The 24,267-nt window shown below is 42.8% G+C and overlaps 1 protein-coding gene across 1 annotated transcript in view; it reads left to right on the forward strand.

The window, feature by feature from the left end:
* Window positions 1-24,267, forward strand: part of cdh13 (cadherin 13, H-cadherin (heart)) — a 236,598-nt gene that overhangs the window by 207,163 nt on the left and 5,168 nt on the right. The window contains exon 11 of the mRNA XM_030790562.1: window positions 8,748-8,890. Coding sequence (XP_030646422.1) covers window positions 8,748-8,890 — 143 coding nt within the window. The remainder of the gene's footprint in view (window positions 1-8,747; window positions 8,891-24,267) is intronic.

Raw genomic sequence — 24,267 nt, forward strand, 5'->3', positions numbered from 1 at the left:
AGAGAGTATGTGTGTGTGAGTGAGACAGAGAGAGACAGAAAGAGAGTGAGAGAGAGAGAAAGAGAGAGAGAGGGAGAAAGAGAGAGAGAGAGAGAGAGCAGAGAGAGAGAGAGAGAGAGAGTGACAAAGAGAGAAAGAGAGAGTGAGAGACAGAGAGAAAGAGAGAGAGAGTGAGAGTGAGAGAGATTCAGAGAGTGAAAGAGAGAGAGAGAAAGAGAGAGAGACAGAGAGTGAGAGAGGGAGAGAGATCCTTCTGTTTTGTCTTTCTCTTCCTCTGTCCTTCCTTCTCTCCTGAGAGGGTTGAAAATTCGAATGTGGTTTCCGGCATTTTTCCCGCCAAGAGCAGACACTCCCAATACCCCCGTGAGAATCTTCCTGCCCCCCCCCCAAACAATACCATTAATGGATTCCTGAAATCTCTTTTTCCCAGCGAAAAGCCTTCTGATTGAGTGGGGCTATTAACATTAGCATCTTTGTGTGTTCTCTCTCTCACATGACTGCACTTTCCTGCCGCCTGCCAGTCAGGATAGAAATCCGATCTCAGGCACCGAGATTTTGAGTGTGTGTGTGCATGTGCGTGTGTGTGTGTGTGTGTGTGTGTGCATAGATATGTTTAAACAGGCACAAGAAAAACAGATTGGACGCAGAGAAGCTCAAAAGAAGGAGCAGAAATATTCCTTCTATTCCATGCGTGCCGTCTCCGTAAATCTCTGTGCAGGCTTGGATTATGAGTCACTGCTCCCCCGATATAACCCACCTAAATCTAGGAGACTGCCCCTGGCTCTGCATGTTCTCCTGCTGGGCCTGGACAAAAGCCTCTGAACCCTTTTTTTAATGGAAAACACGAGCGAAAAGCTGCCACACTGCTACTGCTGCTGCTGCTGCTGCGAGAGCCCACAGAGGCCTGTAAAGCAATAGAGTCACTCTGTAGCACTGTAAACTTACATTGCCTTAGAAAAAAAAAAACAATCTTGCAGCACATAAACCAGACGACCTCAGCGTCACCCTGTGTGAAGATTCATGAGAGCTGAGCTTTTGGAAGTGGGTTCTTGTACCTCTCATAGAGATAGAGTGTGTGTGTGTGTGTGTGTGTGTGTGTGCGCGCGCGTGCATGCATGCATGTGTTTATGCTTGTGATAGATTGAGAAAGAGAGAGAGAGGGTGATAGAGAGAGAGAGGGAGAGAGAGGGTGATAGAGAGAGAGAGAGAGAGAGAGAGAGAGAGGGTGATAGAGAGAGGGGGAGAGAGAGAGAGAGAGGGTGATATATAGAGAGAGAGGGGGTGAGAGAGAGAGAGAGAGAGAGAGACTTTAACTTTTTAAAGCATCTTTATGGGTATATTGGTACATCGTCATAATCTCACATCACACTGCAGTGCTAAGATATGAAATATGTCAGCACGGCAGAGGAAGAACCTATACAGAGACCACACAGGGAGACGGAGTGAGGGTGGGGGGGGAGAGAGAGAGAGAGAGAGAGAGAGAGAGAGAGAGAGAGAGAGAGAGAGAAAGAGAACAGGAGAGAGAATGAAGACTGTTGCATCGTGAGTTTGTTCTGCAGTATATCCGGCAGTCACAGGCTTTCTCCAGGGACAGTCATCATTGCTGAAGTCAAACAGAAAAAGAACGTTGTGCAGTTCTGAGGCACACAGGGGTCAGGTCCACTCTCAACTTGCCGCACAAGGGAGAAATTCTGCCAGTCAGCCAGAAAATGTTAGCAAATCACCTCTTCTCTGTACTTTTCACTGTGCAAGCAAAAATTATGCACAAATTTTAGTACAATTTCTTTCACTGTGTGTGTGTGTGTGTGTGTGTGTGTGTGTGTGTATGCCTGCTTGTGTGCACATGTGTATGTGCACATGTGTGCGTTTCCATGTGTATGTGTATGTGTCTGTTTATTTACTCACTCCTAACAGATCTTTGTTTATCAAGGTGAATAAAGCGTATAGCATGGATAACTGACACATTATCACACAGATATGAGATGTATTGGAGTGATATATCGGCCCTCCGTATCCGTGGGTTCCGCTTCCGTGGATTCAACCAACCGCAGATCAGAAATATTTGGGGGGAAAAAAATTCCAGAAAGTTCCAAAAAGCAAAAATTGAATTTGCGACGTGCCAAGCACTACGCTGAATCCATGTGAATGAAGTGATGTGTGGGCGTACCCTGCCGTAGCCTCCAGTCATCTCACAGACCCTCAGTCTCTCTCCAGTCATCTCACGGATCCTCTGTCTCTCCCCTGTCATCTCACAGACCCTCAGTCTCTCTCCAGTCATCTCACAGACCCTCAGTCTCTCTCCAGTCACCTCACAGACCCTCAGTCTCTCTCCAGTCATCTCACGGACCCTCTGTCTCTCCCCTGTCATCTCACAGACCCTCTGTCTCTCTCCAGTCATCTCACAGACCCTCAGTCTCTCTTCCGTCATCTCACAGACCCTCAGTCTCTCCCCATTCATCTCACAGACCCTCAGTCTCTCTCCAGTCATCTCACACACCCTCAGTCTCTCTCCAGTCATCTCACACACCCTCAGTCTCTCCCCATTCATCTCACAGGCCCTCAGTCTCTCTCCAGTCATCTCACGGACCCTCTGTCTCTCCCCTGTCATCTCACAGACCCTCAGTCTCTCTCCAGTCATCTCACAGACCCTCAGTCTCTCTCCAGTCATCTCACAGACCCTCAGTCTCTCTCCAGTCATCTAACAGACCCTCAGTCTCTCCCCATTCATCTCACAGACCCCCAGTCTCTCTCCAGTCATCTCACAGACCCTCAGTCTCTCTCCAGTCATCTCACAGACCCTCAGTCTCTCTCCAGTCATCTCACAGACCCTCAGTCTCTCTCCAGTCATCTCACAGACCCTCAGTCTCTCTCCAGTCATCTCACAGACCCTCAGTCTCTCTCCAGTCATCTCACACACCCTCAGTCTCTCTCCAGTCATCTCACACACCCTCAGTCTCTCCCCATTCATCTCACAGACCCTCAGTCTCTCTCCAGTCATCTCACAGACCCTCAGTCTCTCTCCAGCACTGTTATTTCAGTATCGCTAGCCTCGTGTCTCATTCACTGTTTTAAAAACTGTATCTTTTCTCTATTTATAATTAGATTTTCTATACGTACTTGTATTTTAGATATTCCATGCTTTATTCTATGTATTTCTCTTTCAGGTCTTTGAACGAAAGCAGTCTGTAAGTTTTGAAAGAAAGACAATGTTATGTATCCTCCAGAACACCCATGCGCGTCCCGCCAGAATGGTGTCAGGAGGGTCTACAAATAGGCTCGTCCCACAGGTTTCAGGTGCCCCTAATCAACAGGTTAGAAAATACCAAAACAAAACAAACAAAAACATAATCGCCACCAGAAGGGGTTGTCAGTGCTGCCTAGCTGCTATTATTTAGGCGGCCACCAGGACAGGGGAACGTAACAAGGAGGATGTGTGTAGGTTATATGCGAATACTACGCCATTTTATATAAGGGACTTGAGCGTTCTGCGGATTTTGGTATCGGGCCAACTTTATTTTTATCTAGTAACTAAAAATTATCATGGATGCTTAATGGGGTGGACCTTGTGTTTGTAAACAGGACCAGTGGGGTTGCTATGACGAGGGTTGCCATAGAGCCAACATGATTGAGTGCTTTAGCTGTACCTTCTCGGAATATTCGACTTATACTAACATCTGAGTGGTCCATATACTATGTCTTTAAATGGAAGTTAGAATTTTAGGGGTCTTAGAGATAAGCTAGAACTACTCTCTATATTTTGCAGGCATTTTACACACAGACATTTGGAATTTAATAGCTTGAATGTTTTTGTCTGGGTGAAGTGACCGTAAACCTGGTCTAACTCTGTATGTAAAAATAAATCAAATTTAAAAAAAAAAAGAAATGAATGTAAACCTCCTCTCTACCTTTAATCTGTATAACAAATCAATTTCAATATTTCATTACAACCATTCTCAGTTTTTTAAATCATTATTTCCAACAAGTAATTGTGTTTGATTTGATTTGATTATGTCTGAAGCCTACAGGAAAATACCACTGTGTGCAGGAGCTGTGTGAATATTGACTTATTTATCTGAGTTGTTCTCTCTCTTTCGCACTAAGACTTGGGCTTCATGCTTCTCTTTAAATCAGGTGACTAAAATCTTGCTTGTCCTCACCTGACGACAGACAGAGAGAGAGAGAGAGAGAGAGAGAGAGAGAGAGTTCTCTCCATTCTTTGTTAAATATTTAGAACTTGTACATAAAATGTTCTTTGAATTAAATACAAAGTCCCAGTTGGTTTAACCTTGGAGGAGATTTATTTTCAATATAAAACCATGTTGTTTTCTCCTCCAAAGGCAAAAAAAAGAATAAAGAAAAAGAGGGAAAACGAATTGGGTACATGACGTGCATTTCTCTGGAGCAGCCAGAACAGGAAAGATTTTTATCAAGAAGCACTGAGTGATTTTACAAAGAGATTTGTGTGAGGTAATAAATTGAAGTCTCATTCCATCATATTTGTACCCAAAGCAGTGGGATAATAATCTAATGCTAGCTTGTTTTTACCAGCAGAGAGCTTGTCGGCATTCGTCGGAGCGTATTTCCACGCGGAAGCGTTGTGATAAAACGTTGATAAGCAAGGACACGGTGTGTGAGATGTGTTTCCGTGCTGGATGAAAATGGGAAAATATTGAGGTTAACAGCCTGTGAGAACAGCCCTATCCACAGAATCATTCCTCTTTTACTGGGCTCTCAGCTTCACAATATGTATTTGAAAGGGGGTTGGGGAGGGGGGGTGTTGTATGATACTGTGTATTCAGAGAGATGCCTGCATCTTTCTGAAAGTGTGAGTGTGAGTCAGTGTGTGTGTGTGTGTGTGTGTGTGTGTGTGTATCTGTGTGTGCTTGCGTGTGCCTGTCTGTCTGTCTATTTGTCTATCTGTCTGTGTAAGTAGGAGTCAGTGTATCGGTGTGTGTGTGTGTGTGTGTGTGTGTGTGTGTGTACTTCTCTGTCTGTCTGTTTGTCTATCTACCTCTGTGTGTATCTGTCTCTGTAAGTAGGAGTCAGCGTATCGGTGTTTGTATGCGTTTGTGTGTATGTGTGTGCATGTGTGTGTGTGTGTGAGTGAGTCAGTGCATCTGCGTCTGAGTGGCTGAGAAACGCAGAGATGGAAGAGAAAAGCAAGGCAGAGAGGAGAGGATGAAGGTATCATTTCTCTTGTGGCAGAGGTGAGTGTAGTAGTTGATTACGAAGCCATTTCCCCAGGCTTTGTTTGGCTTGGTGAGCTGAGGAGTGCTGTCTCAAAAACCATACGTCTGCTGCTGAGAGCCAGCCCAGATCACACCAGTGTGGAGGAATACTCTCTCAGGAATGTTTGGCTTTATCTAGTGTGTGTGTGTGTGTGTGTGTGCGTGATTGTGTGTGCCTACGTGCATGTACGTGTGCATGAAGGCAGATAGAAGCTTACAAATATGCACCGGGATAACATTTCAGTGAGGAATTATAAATAAGGGGAAACATAAATATATTTTCATATTCTAGCAGGGCTAGCAGGCGCGCTTGCTAAAAAAAATCCATGTGACAACATGCCCTGCTGGTTAACTAATGAGAGAAGCCAAAACCCTAGGTGGAGTGGTTGGTAAACTAGGCTGGCTATAACCATGCCTCAGAGGAAGTCTAAAGTATGGCGGCATTTTGAACTTTTGAAGGATAACCTTAACAAAGTTAAAATGCAAACTCTGTATGCAAGAATTCGCTTATCATTCAACAACATCGAACATGGCTCGAACCACTTGAAATGGGTAAGTTGCGTAGCTGGACGGACATCGAAAAAGAGACTGAAGACAAACGTTTGCTGTCTCATCTTAAATATCTCAGATCTCACATTGCAAGTGTTTTAATTTGTTTATTTATTCGTTTACACGTAAGACTTACGCATTACGCAGAAAGAGAAATACAGTAGCATAATAAGCTTATCCTGTTGAAGGCTATTATTTTACAGCGGGCCATGCGTGAATTTATTTTAAACAGTTTCACTTGTTTATTCATTCAGGCTACGCGTTGTTTTTAATGTTTGAAGTGAAATTGAAAAAAAATATTGGCTGTAAGAGCTTGATTTAAACAGAAATACATGTGTGCCGCCTGTCTCATTATTCCAACAAATCCATATGGTAGCCCGACATGATATGTCGGCAATTCAGATAGGCCGCAAGTCAAATCTGGCATCGTCTGCAGCTGTCTTTTATTGATTTTTAAATGCTCAAAAATATGTCCCCATGACTCTGTTGCATTTGACTATGTTAATGTGGTCGAAATCATCACTGAAACTCATGCCAATGGATTTTCTGATTGCCAGATAGTCTGTATGAAAAAAAGAGGAACGAATAGTCAAACATTAGTATTGAACAGCCAAATCCGATTCGACTGATAAAATTCTGAGTCGGGTACAACCCTAGTATGCCCTGATGTTTCGATGTGAAACGGAATCTTAATGATCATTAACTGAGTTGCAAGAACGTAGCTTGAAATTTTATCATTGCTATTATTATGTTCTAGAAACGTGCTCATCAATGATATTGAGTAGCTATAATTGTGTCTTTATTGTGTCATTTTTGTATATGTTACAACCAGGACAAACAAAATATGAGTTGTTTAATTGGCTGTGACAGGTGGAAAATTTTCACTGCACAGAGTAAAAGGCCATGCAGGAAGGAGGGGACAGGCCTTCAGTGGTGTGTGTGTGTGTGTGTGTGTGTGTGTCTGTGTGTGTGCGTGCATGTGTATGTGTGGCTGGGTAAACAGATAAATTGCCAGAAACCTATTTGGATTTTTTTGTTGTTATTGTTGTTGTTTTTGTCTCAACTCTTGATCATTTCAAAATTCACTTGGGGTACAAAAATAAACACTGTTTTGCTGGCCTGTTTTGAATCATAAACTGGCCAAATGCATCAAATGATTTTTTTTTCTCCCCTTTTTCCTCCACTTTGTTTGTGCTCTGCTTTTAAGGCAGCATTCTCTCTTTCTCCTTTGTCTTTTTCATTTCTAGACAGACCGAGGTAGTTTTTGAGGGTACAAAGTTCCCTCTTTCATGTTTTATATGTGCCTGTGTTTGTGTGTGGGGCGGCTCACTAGGTCGTTTACAGGAGATGAATGGTCAGTCAGGCCTTTCTGCTATGATAGTGTGTGTAGGCAGAGACCCGGGGGGGGGGGGGTCTCGGAAAGCAACAGAGGGCTTCAGCACGGTCTTCTGTGTGTGTGTGTGTGTGTGTGTGTGTGTATTTGTCTCTGATTGATCCTGTAAATCAAAAACCCGGTGACATTCGCCCTGATGAGAAAATGCTGTTCTAACGCCAAGCTTTCTCATCCAATCAAATCACATCCCTTATCACCCCTCTATTCCGCCTCCCTTTCACTCAGGGGTACTAAAGAACGGGTCACGCATCATGTATCATCGACTTTTCACCAAAACGCAGAACGGATCATTATCCTCCAAAGCGATCGCTGGCCAAATCCATCATGTCGGCTTTGACGCCGGAGTTTTCGGTGAAGTGCTCTTTCACCCAGTCTTTACAAGAGGGGTTTGGACAATTTTTCTCCTTTTTTCGCCTAGGTGCGCCTAGCATCAAACCAAAGTATAGATGAAGAGTCACTGCATTTCACTGACTTTGATAGCCAGTTTTGAACATGGTAACATTACCATCGGCAGCGTAAAATTAGCGTTGTTAAGTTTCGTATTAGCATTAGCAACAGTGGCTTTTCAGGGTGGTAACATAAACATTGACCGGGTGTGAGACAGCATGAGGCCGGTTCAGTCCTAACAAGCGAGGAATAGACAGCTTTTATGCCACAGTCATTAAACTAGACTTATCACCGCTAGCTGAGATGAAAAATACACTTTCACTCTGAAAGTTTTAAATCAGAAAATCATAGTGTCAGTAGACTTTGTGAGCTGTTAACTGACAACTAAAATGAACTGCCGCACCATGTAAATGACCTGGAATACACTGTGTACAGAATGCACAGAATCATACAGTGAATTTAGAGTGAGTTTCTGTTGTTGTTGTTGTTGTTGTTATTTTGTTTTGTTTTGTACTTTTTATTGCGGAAATCTGATAGACGTATCAGATGGTTGAGTAACCATTAAATTGTGCTTCATACTGAATGTCCTTGAAGTGTTTTCCCTGTTATAGCAGGGTATAAAGATGCGGTTTTATTGATTACTTTGGGAAAAGATCGTTCAAATGAAGAGCGCGTGGGGCACAGGCTCTCTCATGCTTTCCAGTTTAGGATGATAGCACACTTAAACGAAACTCTCAAAACCAGTGCAATTCATCCAGTCTCTGTCTTAGAGCTGTTTAGAGGTGAGAGGACCGTGAAAGTGGAAAAAATTAATAACTGCCGAATCTTTGACCTTGAACCTTCTCTCAGTCAATATTATACACCACCCGTAGTCACTGATACATCAGCACTTTGGGAAGTAACTGGTATGAAGGTCATCTGATCAATGTTTTATAAGATGTAATTTGTGTTGAGGTTCATGATCAAATTAAAAAGCAGCTAAAAAAAAGCCAGTCAACCTTATAATCACCTTAAAACCTTACCATAACATGCCAAATGTATTGTTTGATTTTAGGGGCGTGGGGGGGGGGGGGGTTGAGATTGCCAGAGCGCTAGTGCCCGCTAGCTATGAAAACAAGTCCTAAAGAAGAGCGTTGCGGGTCTTGTTCCCTCTGACTAAATGACAAAAACACAATCCTTCTCTTCCTCAGGTTTGCCGTGCAGCATGATCCAGCTGGATGGCTCTCCGTGAACCCCGTCAAGGGCATGGTCAACACGACCGCCGTTTTAGACCGCGAGTCTCCCTACGTCCACGACAACAAGTACAGCGCCGTCTTTGTGGCCACAGACAACGGTAAGGAAAAGCTAAGAGTCGTTAGGCTTAGATACGGCCTAATGGCTCTCGCTTCTAATGGAAGACTAATGATGCTTCCTGCTCGGCTCTGCTTTCCATTTTGAAAAACGGCAGTGTTCTGTCAGAAATACCCACAAGGAGACATTTTGTGTCTTCAGACCAGTCGGTTGATGAATAAAACCTGACCCAGATTCTCTGTAGTTTTGAGTCGGTCACGTCATTTTGACAAATATTCATTACTGTAGTAAATGAATTATCTTATTTTCCCTCTCTGTGGAAACAAATGATTATTGAAACAGGCTGTCAGATGGTTTGGGATTTTGTATGAAGGAGGTGTTCCTGTTTGCCCAAACAGAAAGCTCTGGTTATTATGGTCAAAAGTGTGTGTTGGTAATTGACAGGGAAGGATGTATAGAGTACAAAATGGAACGTCTTTTGTCTGGTAAATGACAGTTAAAACCATGGCAGTAGCAGAAATTAATCGACTTCAGAGAGTTTCTTCACACAAGTCATCGATGCGCCTTAAAACTGGCTGAGGTTATGTGACCACAGATAATCCTCTCAGTCCAGAGAAATTACACGCTCTTAAAGTCAGAACGCACAGTGCAGTGACTCCAAAAAAAAAAAAAAAACTCAGATACCTAGAAGCGCGCAGAGTCTGGGTAATGTAGTCATTTTTCTCCCCCTGGCATAAACAAGGTTTAATTAACCTCCAGGATGATGAGTTGCTCTTCCTAATCACAACGCGGTTTTCTCTCCAGATGCAAGAGCAATGGGGAAAATGGAGATTTGGGTGGTGGGTCAAACCTGTAAAAGCTCTCTTTCTCTCTTTCTCTCTCTCTCTCTCTCTCTCTCTCTCTCTCTACCTGTGGTTTGCTGACCTGTTACATTGCATTGTCAGCAGAAATTTTCCCCCTAGATTTGGTTTCTTTTTTTCAGTTCTCTTCTTCTTCTTCTTCTTCTTCTTCTTCTTCTTCTTCTTCTTCTTCTTTCTTCTTCTTCTTCTTCTTCTTCTTCTTCTTCTTCATCTCTCTCTCTCACTCTCTCTCACTCTCTCTCTCTCTCTCTCTCTCTCTCTCTCTCTCTCTCTCCAGTATCACAGTGTTCAAGATGAGTTCTGGGCACTTTTCATATCTATTCATGTCTTTCTGTCACCATTAACCTGCTGCACTTTGCTATCCATATTCCACAATTCTCTCTCACTCTCTCTGTCTCTCTCTCTCCCTCCCTCTCTCTCTCTCTCTCTCTCTCTCTCTCTCAGACTCTGTGGTGGTCTCTGGTGGCTGAGTGAGACAGTGAGAATAAAGGGAAATGAACAGAGCTCATGTGATATTAACTTAAATAAATCGTGTAAGAGACTTGGGAACATCACTGTGAGATCAGGAACAGAGATGATTAAAGAGGTGTGTGTGTGTGTGTGTGTGTGTCTGGAGTACTGTGGAATTGTTCAGAGTGAAGGTGGCAAATTAGAGAATGGAAACTGGGAAATGTTTTCTGTTTATTTGTAAGAAATAATTGCTGTTTTTTTTTTTTTGCTCCTAGTGAAAGCTTTGCATAGATCAGTTGAGCATTGTGGTGTATAAATGGCTGTTAAATTTCATGTTGAATGTTGTTTACTGCTCAGACTGGTAATGTTTCTTTCTAGCATATGCTCCTGTTCAGCTCTCCACTTCTGTAATATGAAGGTTTATGACCCGTGTCGAACTTTTAGATGCGAGTAGCTATCAAATCAATATAACTTATATATAGGATATTAAAATATAAATTAATATATTTATACATAGTGGATAACATGAGTAATGTAAGTGATGTAACATACAGAAGTACTGTTTGAAAAAAATGTCGTGAAAGAGAAAAAAAAAATTGTCACTTCTGTGAAGATTACATTCGAACTGTCCTGAACTTTTCAAATGAATTCTATCAAGATATATTGAAACCCGAATTACGTTGGAGGTGCACTGAGACTAGATCAGATAGAGGGGGTCTTCAGAATAGACTCAGTGTAGCTTATCACAAGTAGAAATGCGTGGCGTGATTCCACAGGAGCAATGATAAGTGTCCAAGGGGTTTTCGTTCGCACTGCTTTGAGCACGTTGTGTTAGCCTTTGCTCTCTCTTTCTCTCTCTACCCCCCTCTCTCTCTCTCTGTGTGTGTGCGCGCGTGTGTGTGTGTGTGTGTGTGTGTGTGTGCGGATGTGTGCCTCAGTGGGCCTCACTCTATCAGGGACGATCTGGTCTCTTTCAATCTGTCCCATGATTGTATGACATCAGAAGCAATGCTGGTAACTAAGAGCATATCGATCCAGCCGGCTTTCTCATGTCTTTATTTGGAAAGCTCAGATAAATGCCCCAGGTTTCCCAGTGCACCCTCTGAGAGAGAGAAATAGACCATCAGAGTATGACAGAAACACACAGAGAGTGAGAGAGAGAGAAATAGACAGTCAGAGTATGACAGAAACACAGATAGAGACAGACAGACAGAGAGAGAAAGAGAGTGAGAGAAATAGACAGAGTATGACAGAAACACAGAAAGAGAGAGAGAGAGAGAGAGAGAAATAGACAGAGTATGACAGAAATTGAGATACAGACAGTCAGAATATAACAGAAATACAGACAGACAGACAGAGAAATAGAGTACGACAGAAACACAGACAGACAGAGAAAAAGAAAGAGAGAGAAGAGACAGAGAGAGCATACAGGAAAGAGCAAAGCCTTGCAGTGTGCTCACACTCTCCAGACCAGAAAATGCCAGTTTTCTGTTAACACAACTCAGAGCTGAGCACCGTACGTGAGGCCTGGCACAGGCTGTGTTCACTCACACATCATTCTGGGACTGAACCTACCCTGGCACGTACACGGGCATGGACCTGACGTGCTCCGCTACAGCTAAGGCTTACATTTCAAACCAGTTCAAGACTGTAGATGAGGCAACATTGCCCAAAACATTAGTTTGGACATTTAAACCGTCGGTGGCCCAGTGGCCTAGACTCTGAAAGATGTGTAGTTTTAATGGAATGAGCTGAATTAAATGAAATGAGTCATCCATGTCACGTAGTGAGTCAGGAAGTTCATTTTGAATATGGGACTTAGTCACTCCTCATTATACAGAGGTTTATGTGTGGGTGGATGCTGTGCGTGTGTGTGTGTGTGTGTGTGTGTAAATGTTGTGTGTGTATGTGCGTGCGTGTGTGTGTGTGTACAGAGGGCATACACTCTCCACATCTCTGCTGCCAAAAATGACCAAGAATCCAGCATACATGCTTCTTAATGAGTGTATGTGTGTGTGCGTGTGTGAAGGAGAGAGAGAGTCAAAGAAAGAAAGACAGACTGTGCGGTTGCTTCTCAGAAGGAGGAAATAAACAGATCCGTTTGGCAGTCTTTGGTGTGTGAAGTTGCAGACTCGACTGAATTGGCATGTTGGGAATGTGGCAGCCAGTGAAGTGTGAAGCATTACTTCTGCCTTGTCTGGGAACACCTTGTCTCTCAGTCAAGGATTAATGACAGAATTCAGCTTGGTTTTATTTCACCTTCAACACCTGCGCTCCTCCTGTGCTCCTCCTGCTCTCCTCCTGCACTCCTCAACAAAGAGGGGAGAAGTGTTGTTTCAACATAGGCAGAGAAGCGTGTTGGGCATCTTTTGAGTGCCTAATCAGTTGTTTCTGTTTGAAACACAGACAGATTCTCCTTTCTCTCTCTCTCTCTCTCTCTCTCTCTCTCTCTCTCTCTTTTTCCCACAGAGGCAACAGATGTTCATCCAACTCTTTCCTCCCATGGTGTGTGTATGTGTGCACCTCTTCTCAGGATATACATCTTCACCTAAGTGTGTTGGTGTATGTTTTCTTTTATTATTATTGATTTTTTTGTTTTTGTTTTGTTTTTTGTTTTGTTTTTGTTTGTTTTGTTTGGTTTTTTTTTTTCATTTTTTGATCTTCAGTGGAGCACAGTTACAGTTACTTCTATTCCAAATCATTTCTGGGTTGGTTTTTTTTTTTTTTTTTTCTTTTCAAAATTCCGAACTATACAACAAGTGTGAAGAACATTTTTAAAAGCCGCAATTAACCATCTCATATCTCAGAGCTAATCCTCAATGTTCAGGCTCCTCATCAGCAGTCAGAAAATGAATTTTGAAAGGTGCAACATTTGAAATGTTCCCAGCCTTCTCCACATCACCAACTGTGTCTAGTCCTTTCGTTCCAGTCGGGCCTTTTTTTTTTTTTTTTGATAGGCACGGGTGGGTTTTTTTTTTTGTCTCCTTTGTACATTATTTAAATGTTAAATATCCCCCTGGTGGGTCGCACTTGTCATTTAGAGTAATGAATATATTATCAAAGCACAGCAACAACATCGGGCACAATATCAAAGGCTTCTTGCGTATGCAAGACAGAGAGAGAGACAGAAAGGGAGAGAGAGAGAGAGGGGCAGGGTTTGTTTTCAACACTGATACACTGCAAGGAGCTCTCAGTGTGTACATGATGGAGTGAGAGGAAGAGTTCAGAACACAAAGCTGTCACAGAGGAGCCTTCTCCACACACACACATGCATAAACACACACATGTATAAACACACACGTACACGCACACGCATGTACGCACACGCACACGTGCATGTATACACACACACACACACACACATATGCACTGCTGCTTGTGTATTTTCCATCCATTGAGGAGATTTGAGTGAACCAAATGAATAGGCTGATGTTTACTGCCGGTAAACAGCAGTGACATTCCATACCGAGTCAGAGAGAGATGTTAGTCATCTGAGAATTCTGCTCCTCTCTAAAATCAACCCTGTTGTCAGCCCTTATAATTCATGGTCAGTTCATGGGAGATTGTTTTAAAGGCATACTTTTTAGATTTTTTTACCATATATTTTGTCCTCTAATTGTGTATCTTGTTGTAAAAGAATGGCCTAGGTGACACTCTGAATGGAGGTAAGTTCGGAAGTCAAAGCTACTCTACATTGCCAGCTAACCAATGCTCACCATTCTCAACGAACAGGTGACATTTGTGGCATCAGAGGAGGGACTTTAGGCACAAGAGATTCCGGATTGTTCCTTGGACTCGTGAGTCCTGCGGGAACTCTTGACAAGATGCTAAGCTGTTTTCCTTAGCCCTGTTTCTCTGGGTTTTCCAATCCTGTTTCTCTGGCTTTCCAAACGGAAAAATCAAAACAGAAAAAAAAGGCAGCGTTTCAGTCTCTTGCGTTTGGAAAAGAGCAAGAATATCACGTTAGAGGCAGTTATAGCATGAAGCACAACACTACATAACACCAGCAGGTTTTTTTTTTGTTTGTTTTTTTTTGAGTGCTTGGGGTTACGGCCTCCGTGCCTGTGAAGTCTCAGAGGAGGAGAGCTCCAAGTGAAAGGGTTAACTAGCCAGCAGCCATGTTTTCCTGCCCAGAAAATCAGATCTGACCCCCTGAGCCAGGAGCCAGGAGGTAGCAGGGAGTCGACACAGACGCCGCGTCCCCGGCTCAGATAACGGCCGTTTGATGAGACCCACTCCAGAGAAAAGAAAGAAATGAAAAGGAAAAAAAAAAAAAAAAGCCCAAGATGTCACAAGCCCTCTTTGGGCTCAGCCTTTGGGTTTGTTTTTTTTTTTGTTGTTTTTTTTGTTTCGTTTTTTTTTTTTTTTCCTCCTCCATCTATCTTCTCTGTCTCATTAACCTCATCATGCCTGCCTTTCTCCGGGACAAAACAAGTTGTTTTTCCTCATTCCATCCGTCCATCTCGACCCATTCGCTGAAATGTTCGCCCAAGTAATGGAGTCTGTCTCTGGAGAAAGCATCGGGCTTTTGGTATAAAAAAAGAGAGAGAGAGAGAGAGAGAGACAGAGGTGTGCTTTTTACTCTTTCTTCCTGTTGTTCTGTTGTATGAGAAAAATTGTCGATTGTCTCGGCTTACAGAAAGATGTGTTGGTTGCTTTGGCACGCTAATGAAAGAGAGAAAAACGGCAGCGGCTCTGGAAATCAGCGCGGACTTTTGAATCGTCACCCCGCTGTTGTCGCGTTAAATCGACACTGAGTGCTTTTTGCCAACAAACACGCCGCTTTCACTTTGAAGTTTTTAGCAACCACGGTGAGAAGTTGTGCGCGCGCGTGTGTGTGTGATGTGTGTGTGTAATCACACTCCTGCCTGTCATTTCCCTTTCTTGAGGCTTTTAGAAGGAAATAGGACTTAATCACGTTTTTTTTTGTTGGTTTTTTTTTTATGTTTTTAAAGGAACGACTTTCACACAAAGTCTCACCCCGAAGGACTGGTTGATGAAAGGCTTGGGAAGTGAACAAACGGAGGGAAGACAGGAATGACTCTCTGGTCTTTCTCTCAGCCTGTCTCTCATTAAAGAGGACACAGGAGGCTAATCAGGGAGCTGTTTTGTTCTAGAGGGAGTCCCAGCTTTAATTGCGTACTTGTCCTCAGCAGGTTGGAGGCAAAGTCTCAGTTTTAAAAAAAAACGCTCCGCCCTTCATTACCGATCAATCTTTTTTTTCTTCTTTTTCTTCTTCTTTTCCTCGGGCCGCAATCAAAGCGCCGGCCCCCGTGGGAGCCTTTGTCGTGTGTTGGATTGTACAATTTTATCCCTACACTGATCTGTGGAGGACAATACCATTTACACCGTTTGCACTGGGCTCAGCTGCGCTCTGGTATTATGTGAGGCAGGGTGGGGGGAGGGGGATAGCCCTAATGGTCAATATTTTCATAATTTATAAAAGGCCGGTCATTTTTCTGCTTGTCTTCATACAGCTGCTTCCGTCATAAGGACATTTTACACAAGTCTTCACTAGTCGCATGATCATTCAGATCAAACCTAACTCATGTCATAAAGGATTATTAATATATGTAGAGTGTAATAATTAATGTTTCCCTCCCTCCAACTAGTGTGTCAAATACTGTAACCATCACTGTTTTTCCCCTTTGTTTAACCTCTAGAAGCTCTCCATAGTATGGTTAACAAGGACAACGTAACAAGGACAATGTAACAACGACAGTGCACTCTATTGCACATGTAACAACAATGTTCTCTACTGCACATTACACACCACTCAGTAGTGGTAATCTCTATATTGTGGCATATTCATTATATTCATTATATACTATGTATATAACTCCTGCACTATGGCAGTAACTTTCTATCTGCCTCACTATTCTCACTTTACGGCTACTTATTACGTTACTAATTATTGCACTATGTACAGAAACAACCTTTATTTTGATCTGTTTTAATTTTATTCCCATTTTGCTATTTATCTTATTATATTCTACTGTTTTAGTCTATGCTGTGTGTGGTGTGTGCTGACGGTGTTGTTGCGACACTTGAATTTCCCTCGAGATTAATAAAGTATTTCATATTCGTATTTGTATTCGTAAGTAGCCTATAGAAATGAGAATGATAAAATAAGCGGTTGCGGTTCCACGTATATATATTTTTAAAACCTCTCTTTCTTCTTTCACCACGATCTCTCTTATCCTCCAATCCCTTCATCTCTCTCTTACAACCCTTCTCCCCCCCCCCTCAACTTATATCCATTATTCACTGCAGTGTATCTCTGCAATCTTTCAATCCTCAGAGCCGTCCAGTCTGTCTCAGTCAGTGTCCTCTCCTCTCCTCTCGTATGTGTTTCTCTCTCTCTCCCTCTCTCGCTCTCTCTCTGTCTTCTCTTTGCATCACTGCTGTAAATGAGTTTCTGGAGGTGCCTGGGTGAGTGTGATATATTGTGACATTTTCCAGCGATGAATCCTCGGCCTCCCGGGATACTCCTTATTTCTTATTTTTCTTCCATCTGCTTGTTTGCTGTGCTAGCTGTGAAAAAAATAATAATGATAACAATAACCACGACAGTCATAAGCGTTTTAGCCAAGGGCATCAACCCCCAACCCCCCCCCCCCACCCCCTGTCCTACACACACACACACACACACATACACACAAACCCACACACACACACCACCTGAAACTACCTGCTCTAGTAGGTGTTCTGATGGAAGAGTAGGGCTGTAACAGAATGTGGGTACGTCTGCCAACTGCCTCGTTCACAATGTTAGTGTTGCACGAACACATATGTCCGCTGTCCGTGCGTGTGTACGATTGCGTGTGTACCTGTGTGTGTACACCTTGTCCAGTGTATTCCGCGGTGGTCTGAAAATGCCCTAAAAAAAAAATCAGCAAATTACAAAGCACAGAAGCAAACACAAACGCAAGGAGGGACTCGTAAACAAAGAGAAAAGAAACACAACAGAAGAAAATGGAAGAAGAAAAGTCAAAAGACAAAATAAACAAAGGAAAAAGCATTGAGACAAAGCCAGAAAAAAGCAAAAAAAAAAAAAAAAGAAGAACCAAACTGGAAATGTTCAAAGAGTTCACAAAATGATCAAATAAGCTGCAAATCAAAAGCGTTCATAAACATCTCAGCAGCATTAACAGAAATCAAACGGTTTAGGAAAAGCTGTGTTACGCCCTCACAGTGGCCGTGATCCTGCGGCCTGAGAGCAGAGGAGAAAACAAGTGAGAAATTGCACATCTGAGGAAGTCAGGACGTTGGAATATAGTTTGCAGTTAAATAGAAAATATACTGACATTTGAATTTGAAGTTGATGCTGATTTTTTTTTTTTTTTTACCTCAGAGGCAAGAAACCACCTGACAAAGTTAACAGTGAGTGCTAACAGTAGAGCGACCATATTTTGGTTTTCAAAAAAGATGACCGGGGGGGCGGGGGGGGCGCTTTTGGTCCCTGTCGTTGTGCATGTAAGGCTGCTGCCCGACAATGCAATGTTAAACTTCCTCTGTGCTTAACTGCTACAATACATAGCCGGCTAGTCTTTAATAAGACAAATGACTGTTGGCATAATAACAGTGGCAAAATGACCTTCTTTCTTTTTGTTCAAGTTTTGGTGGCGTTACGGCTTTCTTAAGGTCTCATGGCTGTTGCTACGCTGTCAACGGTAATGAATGAGATGCAGTTTAACCAGTGTTTATGGCATGATAGTGTACATGACCGTCCACAGGTGGCGTTACGGCTTTCTTAAGGTCTCTTGGCTGTGGTAATGAATGAGATGCAGTTTAACCAGTGTTTATGGCATGATAGTGTACATGACCGTCCACAGGTGGCGTTACGGCTTTCTTAAGGTCTCTTGGCTGTGGTAATGAATGAGATGCAGTTTAACCAGTGTTTATGGCATGATAGTGTACATGACCGTCCACAGGTGGCGTTACGGCTTTCTTAAGGTCTCTTGGCTGTGGTAATGAATGAGATGCACTTTCACCAGTGTTTATGGCATGATAGTGTACATGACCGTCCACTGGTGGCGTGCAAGAGGGCGGGACCTAAATAAAAAGTTAAACAAAAGTCAATAAAAAGCAAAAGCCAAATCCTGGACATTTCTGGCTATTTAGAAATCCTGGCCGGACGCATTTTTTTTTAAGTCTGGGGAACAAGAGGATGCATGGTCACCCTAGCAAACAGTGCTAACAGTATATTTACACTAATGCTCTGTTCTTCTCGTATGGCATCTCTTAGGCCTTTCCATTGTATGCACATCAGCAATGTAGCGTTTGTTGGCTGTCTGTTAAAGTCCATCGTGTTTGACTTGAAACTAGGGATTTTTGTGCTGCTTTGTTTGTTTCCTTGTAATATGTTTTTGTATTTCTCATTTTCGTTTCCATTCTTTTCAAATTTGTGTACTTTTTTTTCTGTGTTTGCTTGCCTTGTTTGCTCTTTTGCTGTTTTATAATTCATGAACTTTGTTTTGCAATCTCTTTCTCTCATAGTAATCACTTACAAATCAAGAGAAAGAGTGTTTTCCTTTGAGAAAGATGTATAACTGTTATTTTGTGGGCCTTTTTTCGGTCAGCTGTCAGAGGAGATTGTCCCATCTGCTTGAGTCTTGGCTGTTAAAATATTTGTTCATTCAAAAACGAAAAGAATCCATGTCATTTTCTCATTCTCCCCAGCAAGAATGGAAACCCAGCTTTGCTATTTCTTTTCAAAGTAATCTGGAAAAAAAAACAAAAAAACAACTTAGTTTGTGAGAGAAACATTAGTCTTTCTTATATGAATAAAGGTAAGAGAGAAAAGCTTTTATTTGGAAAAAGACAATCCAAGTCTTATTTGTAAAGTAACACTAAATCACTTCACGGAAGAGTTTTATCCTCTCACAAAGGCAACGAGGCCACGGAGGGCCCAAAGAAAAATACTCTCACTCATAAATATACAATACACCCAGGGAAGTAAATATACAATACACCCAGGGAAGGTGTTCTCTTTCAGACAATAGTGGTTTAGGCTGTGTTTGTGTGCTGAGCTGCCGTGGAGCAGTGTGTGTGTGTGTGTGTGTGTGTGTGTGTGTGTGTGTGTGTGTGTGTGGGGCGGGGGGGGGGGGGGGGGGTCATATCAGACGCCAGGGGCGCTTTGTGGTGTCAGTCCCAGAAAATGCACCCAGGAACTTTGACCTTGTGCTGGAAGGCTGTTGGTTTTTAGCTTGTTTACATGTTGTTTTCTGTCCACTGCACATGCCGCACCCTTGAGTGCCCCCCCCCCCCCCCCCCCCCCCCCCCATCCCCAGGCTGGCGTGGCCTACTCCTCTCTCTCCTACTACACTCCCCATCCTCCTCCTCCTCCTCCTCCTCCTCCTCCTCCCCAATTCAGAGTGGTGGTCTTGCAAAAGACCAAGACTACTCATTGGCCCCACCCTCATTAAGTAATGTTTAAAAAAAAAAAAAAACACCTCCAATCACTTTCCTGAGCTGACTGAGAGAAATGACAGTTTGCCATCAGTTATTCCTGTCTGGTACGTTAATAATAATGACTTATATGTCCATTGGCAAATGCTTGTGTGTTATACAATTGGTGTGTGGCTACAGTGGTATGATGTACTGGGAGATTACAGCGTTAACACTACATGTCTTCATACCCTGTATCTCATCAAAGGAATCATTCTTTCTTTCTTTCCCTTTCTTGTTTCTTTTTCTTTTTTTTTTTGTTTGAGAGATGTTTCATGTCTCAGCCATTCAGCCTTGAAATGCTTTTAGAAAAGCAGCAGAGACCAAACACTGATGAAAAGAGACACACTGATAGATTACTGTACCCATCCCGCTGTGCAGGGGCAAATACTGGTTCAGCTCCAACTGTTACCAGTCATAGCCCAGTCCCTTAGGCTTCACCCACTGCAGAGAGAGAGAGAGAGAGAGAGAGACTGTCAGAGAGAGAGAGAGACTGTCAGAGAGAGAGAGGGGGGTGGGGGGTTGGGAGAGAGTCATGTCTAGGATTAGTACATGAGACCCAGTTGTGGATGGGTTTCTGTCAGGCTGATGGTTTTCAGGCTGCTAGAGGACAGCGGGATCAGGGCTCAGAGAGTTCTAGAATCCCACACGAGAGAGATGACAGCAGAAACGCCGGGGGTCGTTCCGACGATGACCCGAGAATTCCCTCGGCCAGTGTCAGGTCGGGCGATTAATGGCATCCCAGGCCCGGCTCAGCGAGAGGACCAGATCCTCTCTCCCTTTCCTGAGGTGTTTAAACCATACAGCTTTCTCTTTTTTTTCATATATATAACTCCAACTAGGCGGGCAAAGGCATGCGTGTTTTTCTCTGTTCTGAGTACAGCGTGGTCTCTTTATTTCAGTGAAGGAAAATAATATCATTTATATGTTCATGGCAGTATTACACGAGCGTGTAGTTGAACACGTTGCGGTGTGACATGCAGAAATTGGTTTGATGGCCATTACAGTCTTTGTGCTCCGACACGCTAGTGAAACGCGAATGTACGCAGTCTTGTTTGGAGACGTGCTCGTGCAGTTGACGGGGCAAAGCTGGCTGCGCAGTCAGCGAACGGATTGAGAAACGATGCCCGTCGCGTTTAAGGGCGTCGTTGTCCGAGCAGTAACCCAGGAGAGGTAGCGGGGTGTCTCACGCTTTCACCTTCCCTCTCTTCAGCCCTCGTTCCTCACTCTGATGGAGATATTCGTGATGGAATAAGAGCGGAAATCGCAATCGGTCGGCCGAGTCTGTGGCATGAAGGTCAAAAAGGCGGCGAACTCGGTTCAGAGGATAAACGAAAAAACGATGGAGCGATGATGCGGCTTCCAGCGTGAAAATACAGAAACAGGGGAAAAAAAAACATCCCTTTGATACGCAGCTAAAAATGACATATATTTACTCAAACAGGAGGAGTTTCTGACATCTTTGAAATATGATATGAAGATGGTAAAATAAACACAGTTTCACAGATTCATGTCACACGCCATACCCTGTATTTTACCCTACATTCTCCCGCATCGTTACCTCTTCATAGTAACGAGTCATTTCACAGATGAATATGGTGTTTAATGATAAACTATGCTGTAATGTCTCACCGGGTTTCTAGTACACACACACACACACACACACACACACACAGACACACACACACACACACATTGTACTGTTCCTATATAACAAAGCTTTAATGTGAGCTGAAAGACACGTATCCTTTCATCTCGTGTGATGATGATGATGATGATGATAATGATGATGATGAAGACGATGATGATGATGATGATGATGATGAAGACGATGACGGCGGCGATTACAATGGTGATGATGACTGTAAGGATGAAGATGACCTGGGGTGGATGGGCGAGAGCAGAAGGATTACATGGCTGGAAATGTCTTTTATTTGGAGGCCAGTGGAAGACAAACAACCCCATTAAACTCCAGCCAAGCAGAGCAACCACTTGCCTGGGAACAAATGGGAGAAATTTGCATTATTTCACACTCATCTGTCTGCACAGGGTCCCTGAACACTGGAGGAGGAGAAGCAGCTAATTAAGTCTCTTTCTGAGAAAAAACAAAAAAGCTAAGTTTTCCAGCGTAAGATTATGTTTTGTCAAAAAGTTTTTTTATTAATTGTTAGGAGAACATGAAAACGATTCACGTAACCAGATGTCTCATTTGTCTGTCCCCCGTCAGCCTCTCTGTCCTCTTTCTTTCTCCGTAAACAAGACTTTCAAGGACATTTCACGACGGGAATTTAAGTTTCAGGATCTTTCGAATGCTTGTCATATCCGTTTTAAATTATACATTTACATTTGAAGTCCTTAAAACATACTCTGTTCATAAATATTATGTTTTTAAGTGATATTAAGGATATTTCATGGTCAAAATCAACAGTCACATCATGTAAAATGAACACATTGCATAAATGTTAAAGTAAACAGTCCAACAGTAATAATGTATGATAGCATTCACATTGCCCTTATAACTGTATGGAGGATATAATCCTGCATTTTCATCCTGCAAATCCTTAAGGGCATTGTACAATGTGCCATGTCTTGTTCAGTTGTTTTTATTTCCCCGTGGCTTCAATATATTTTTATATTTGCTATCTTTATATCCATATGTACTTTTCTGTCGCTAAAATGCCTCAATGTCTCTGTGTAATTTTCCTGACTAAATGAATACAGTATATTTATGTACGCAGAAAAAGTGCTAAGAAAAAAGCCATTTCCCATTTATGTTATCATCAACAATTACCATTTTTATCATTTTTGCATGTAGAGCGAGTCTCAGAGACAATGTGTGTATGCTCGACGCTCTACGGCTTCATAAACTCAATTATAACAAAATTCCATTTCCATAGTGCTGCTGTCCATTTGCTCTTTCCAGTGCTGAGGAAAAACCTATACTTCTCATCGACAGTGCATATTCACATGTAGTTTTTCCTAATGACTTTAGATTTAAAAAAAAAAAAAAAGAAAGAAGAAGAAGTGGTATGGACTGGAGAGGGGTTCAGTTAAATTTAAAAAAAAAAAAAGTGAAAAAAAAAAACCCAGATGCGTCTGTGTTAAACGATAAACATAAATAGCTGTGTTTGTGCAAGCGTGAGATGACAGACGTATTAAAAATACATTTGCGTTTCGCCTCGTATCCTGCTACCATCCTTCCTTCTCATCTGTTCCTTGTTTTTTTTTTTTTTTGTTGGTTGTTGTTGTTGAAAAAACACAATCAGCAGATGTTGTGCGAGTTCCATCCCTTTGACTTACTAATGAGTATGCGGTGAGTCTTTAAGTCCTGCTGTTTGGCTCCTTCTCACGCCTGCCGTTACCATGGGCAACCTCTGGATAGCGAAAACCTCCAGGGCTAGACGGCATTTGCGAAAAAGCCAGGCCTGGCCTTTATCTCTCTTGTTTTCCTTTATCGGGATGCAGTCCTAATTTATGTGTTGCGTAGGCGCGGCAGGGCGGTTCTTCCGGACGGTCTCAGAATGCGAGGAGAGACCTGATGAGACCTTTGGGGAAACCCCAGGTCATATGGTAGAATATGGTGCAGCTTCATACCAAGACGCAGAACGGCACGGCAGTGAGCAGTGGAGACGTTAGGAGTGGCGTCTGTAACTGGCACATTTCAATCATTTTGGACAGGAATGTTCTCTCCTCTGGGTTTGAGTTGGGACTATAGTTAGGACCAGGGACATGGATAAGGTTAGTGTTAGGGTAAGGGAGTGTGTGTAGCTCTAAAATCCAATTATTATCTACTAGTGTGTACCTACAAGGTCATGACATTAATAGAACCGCAAAAAAAAAAAAAAATCTTAGTTTTGAAACATATTTGGCCATTTGGTATTTATATTCTTAGACGCCTCAAGCAGTTAGCAGTCCATTTCCTTCGAAATTTGTCCAGTAGTTTAACTGAAATCCATGTGTATTTAAAGCAGTTTCACTCGGACTAGTATTTTTTTTTTAACAGACAGAGAGAAATAAAGGGAAGGATCCAGAAAAAGACACTGTGTATGTTCTGCCCAGTGTCGTCAGGCTGACATCTCACAGAGCACTTTTAAATCATTTATCGAGAGGCGGCAGTCACAGAACTCGGCGGTCAGGCGGTTAGGACACGGAGGCGATCGAGAGGCCATAAACAACCTCTAAAGTCTCACAGCTAGTATATTCGAAGTGACTCATCTCTAACCATAGTTCAGGCCAAAAAAAGAAGAAAGCAAAAAAGCCCAAAAATATTTCAGGTACACCACAGATTTGGCCTGTGTGGCACAGTATTGAGGAACGAGGCATGCCTGAAAAAAAAAAAAGCCCCGTTTCATCCCGTCCTGTCTCGTCTTGGGACAAAAGGCCTGTAGGAGCCTCTGTGAACATGTTGGACAAGTATTATGGTCTAATGAGACCACAAAGTAAGAGTTATTTGGCAAAAGAGGAGTGTTGTCCATCTGTCCCACCCAAAACTCATCTCTGTTTTAAGGGTGGAAGTGACACCGTAGGGAATGTTGAGTTTAATTGTTCGTCGGTGGAGATTAGGAAACTCGGTCAGAACAGAGGGCAAAATGGATGGAATGATGGAGGGATGGAATGATGGAGGGATGGAGGGTTGAAGGGTGGGTAGATTCCTGAGCCG

Source organism: Chanos chanos, chromosome 13, assembly GCF_902362185.1.
Source record: "Chanos chanos chromosome 13, fChaCha1.1, whole genome shotgun sequence".
NCBI classification, from domain to species: Eukaryota; Metazoa; Chordata; class Actinopteri; order Gonorynchiformes; family Chanidae; genus Chanos; species Chanos chanos.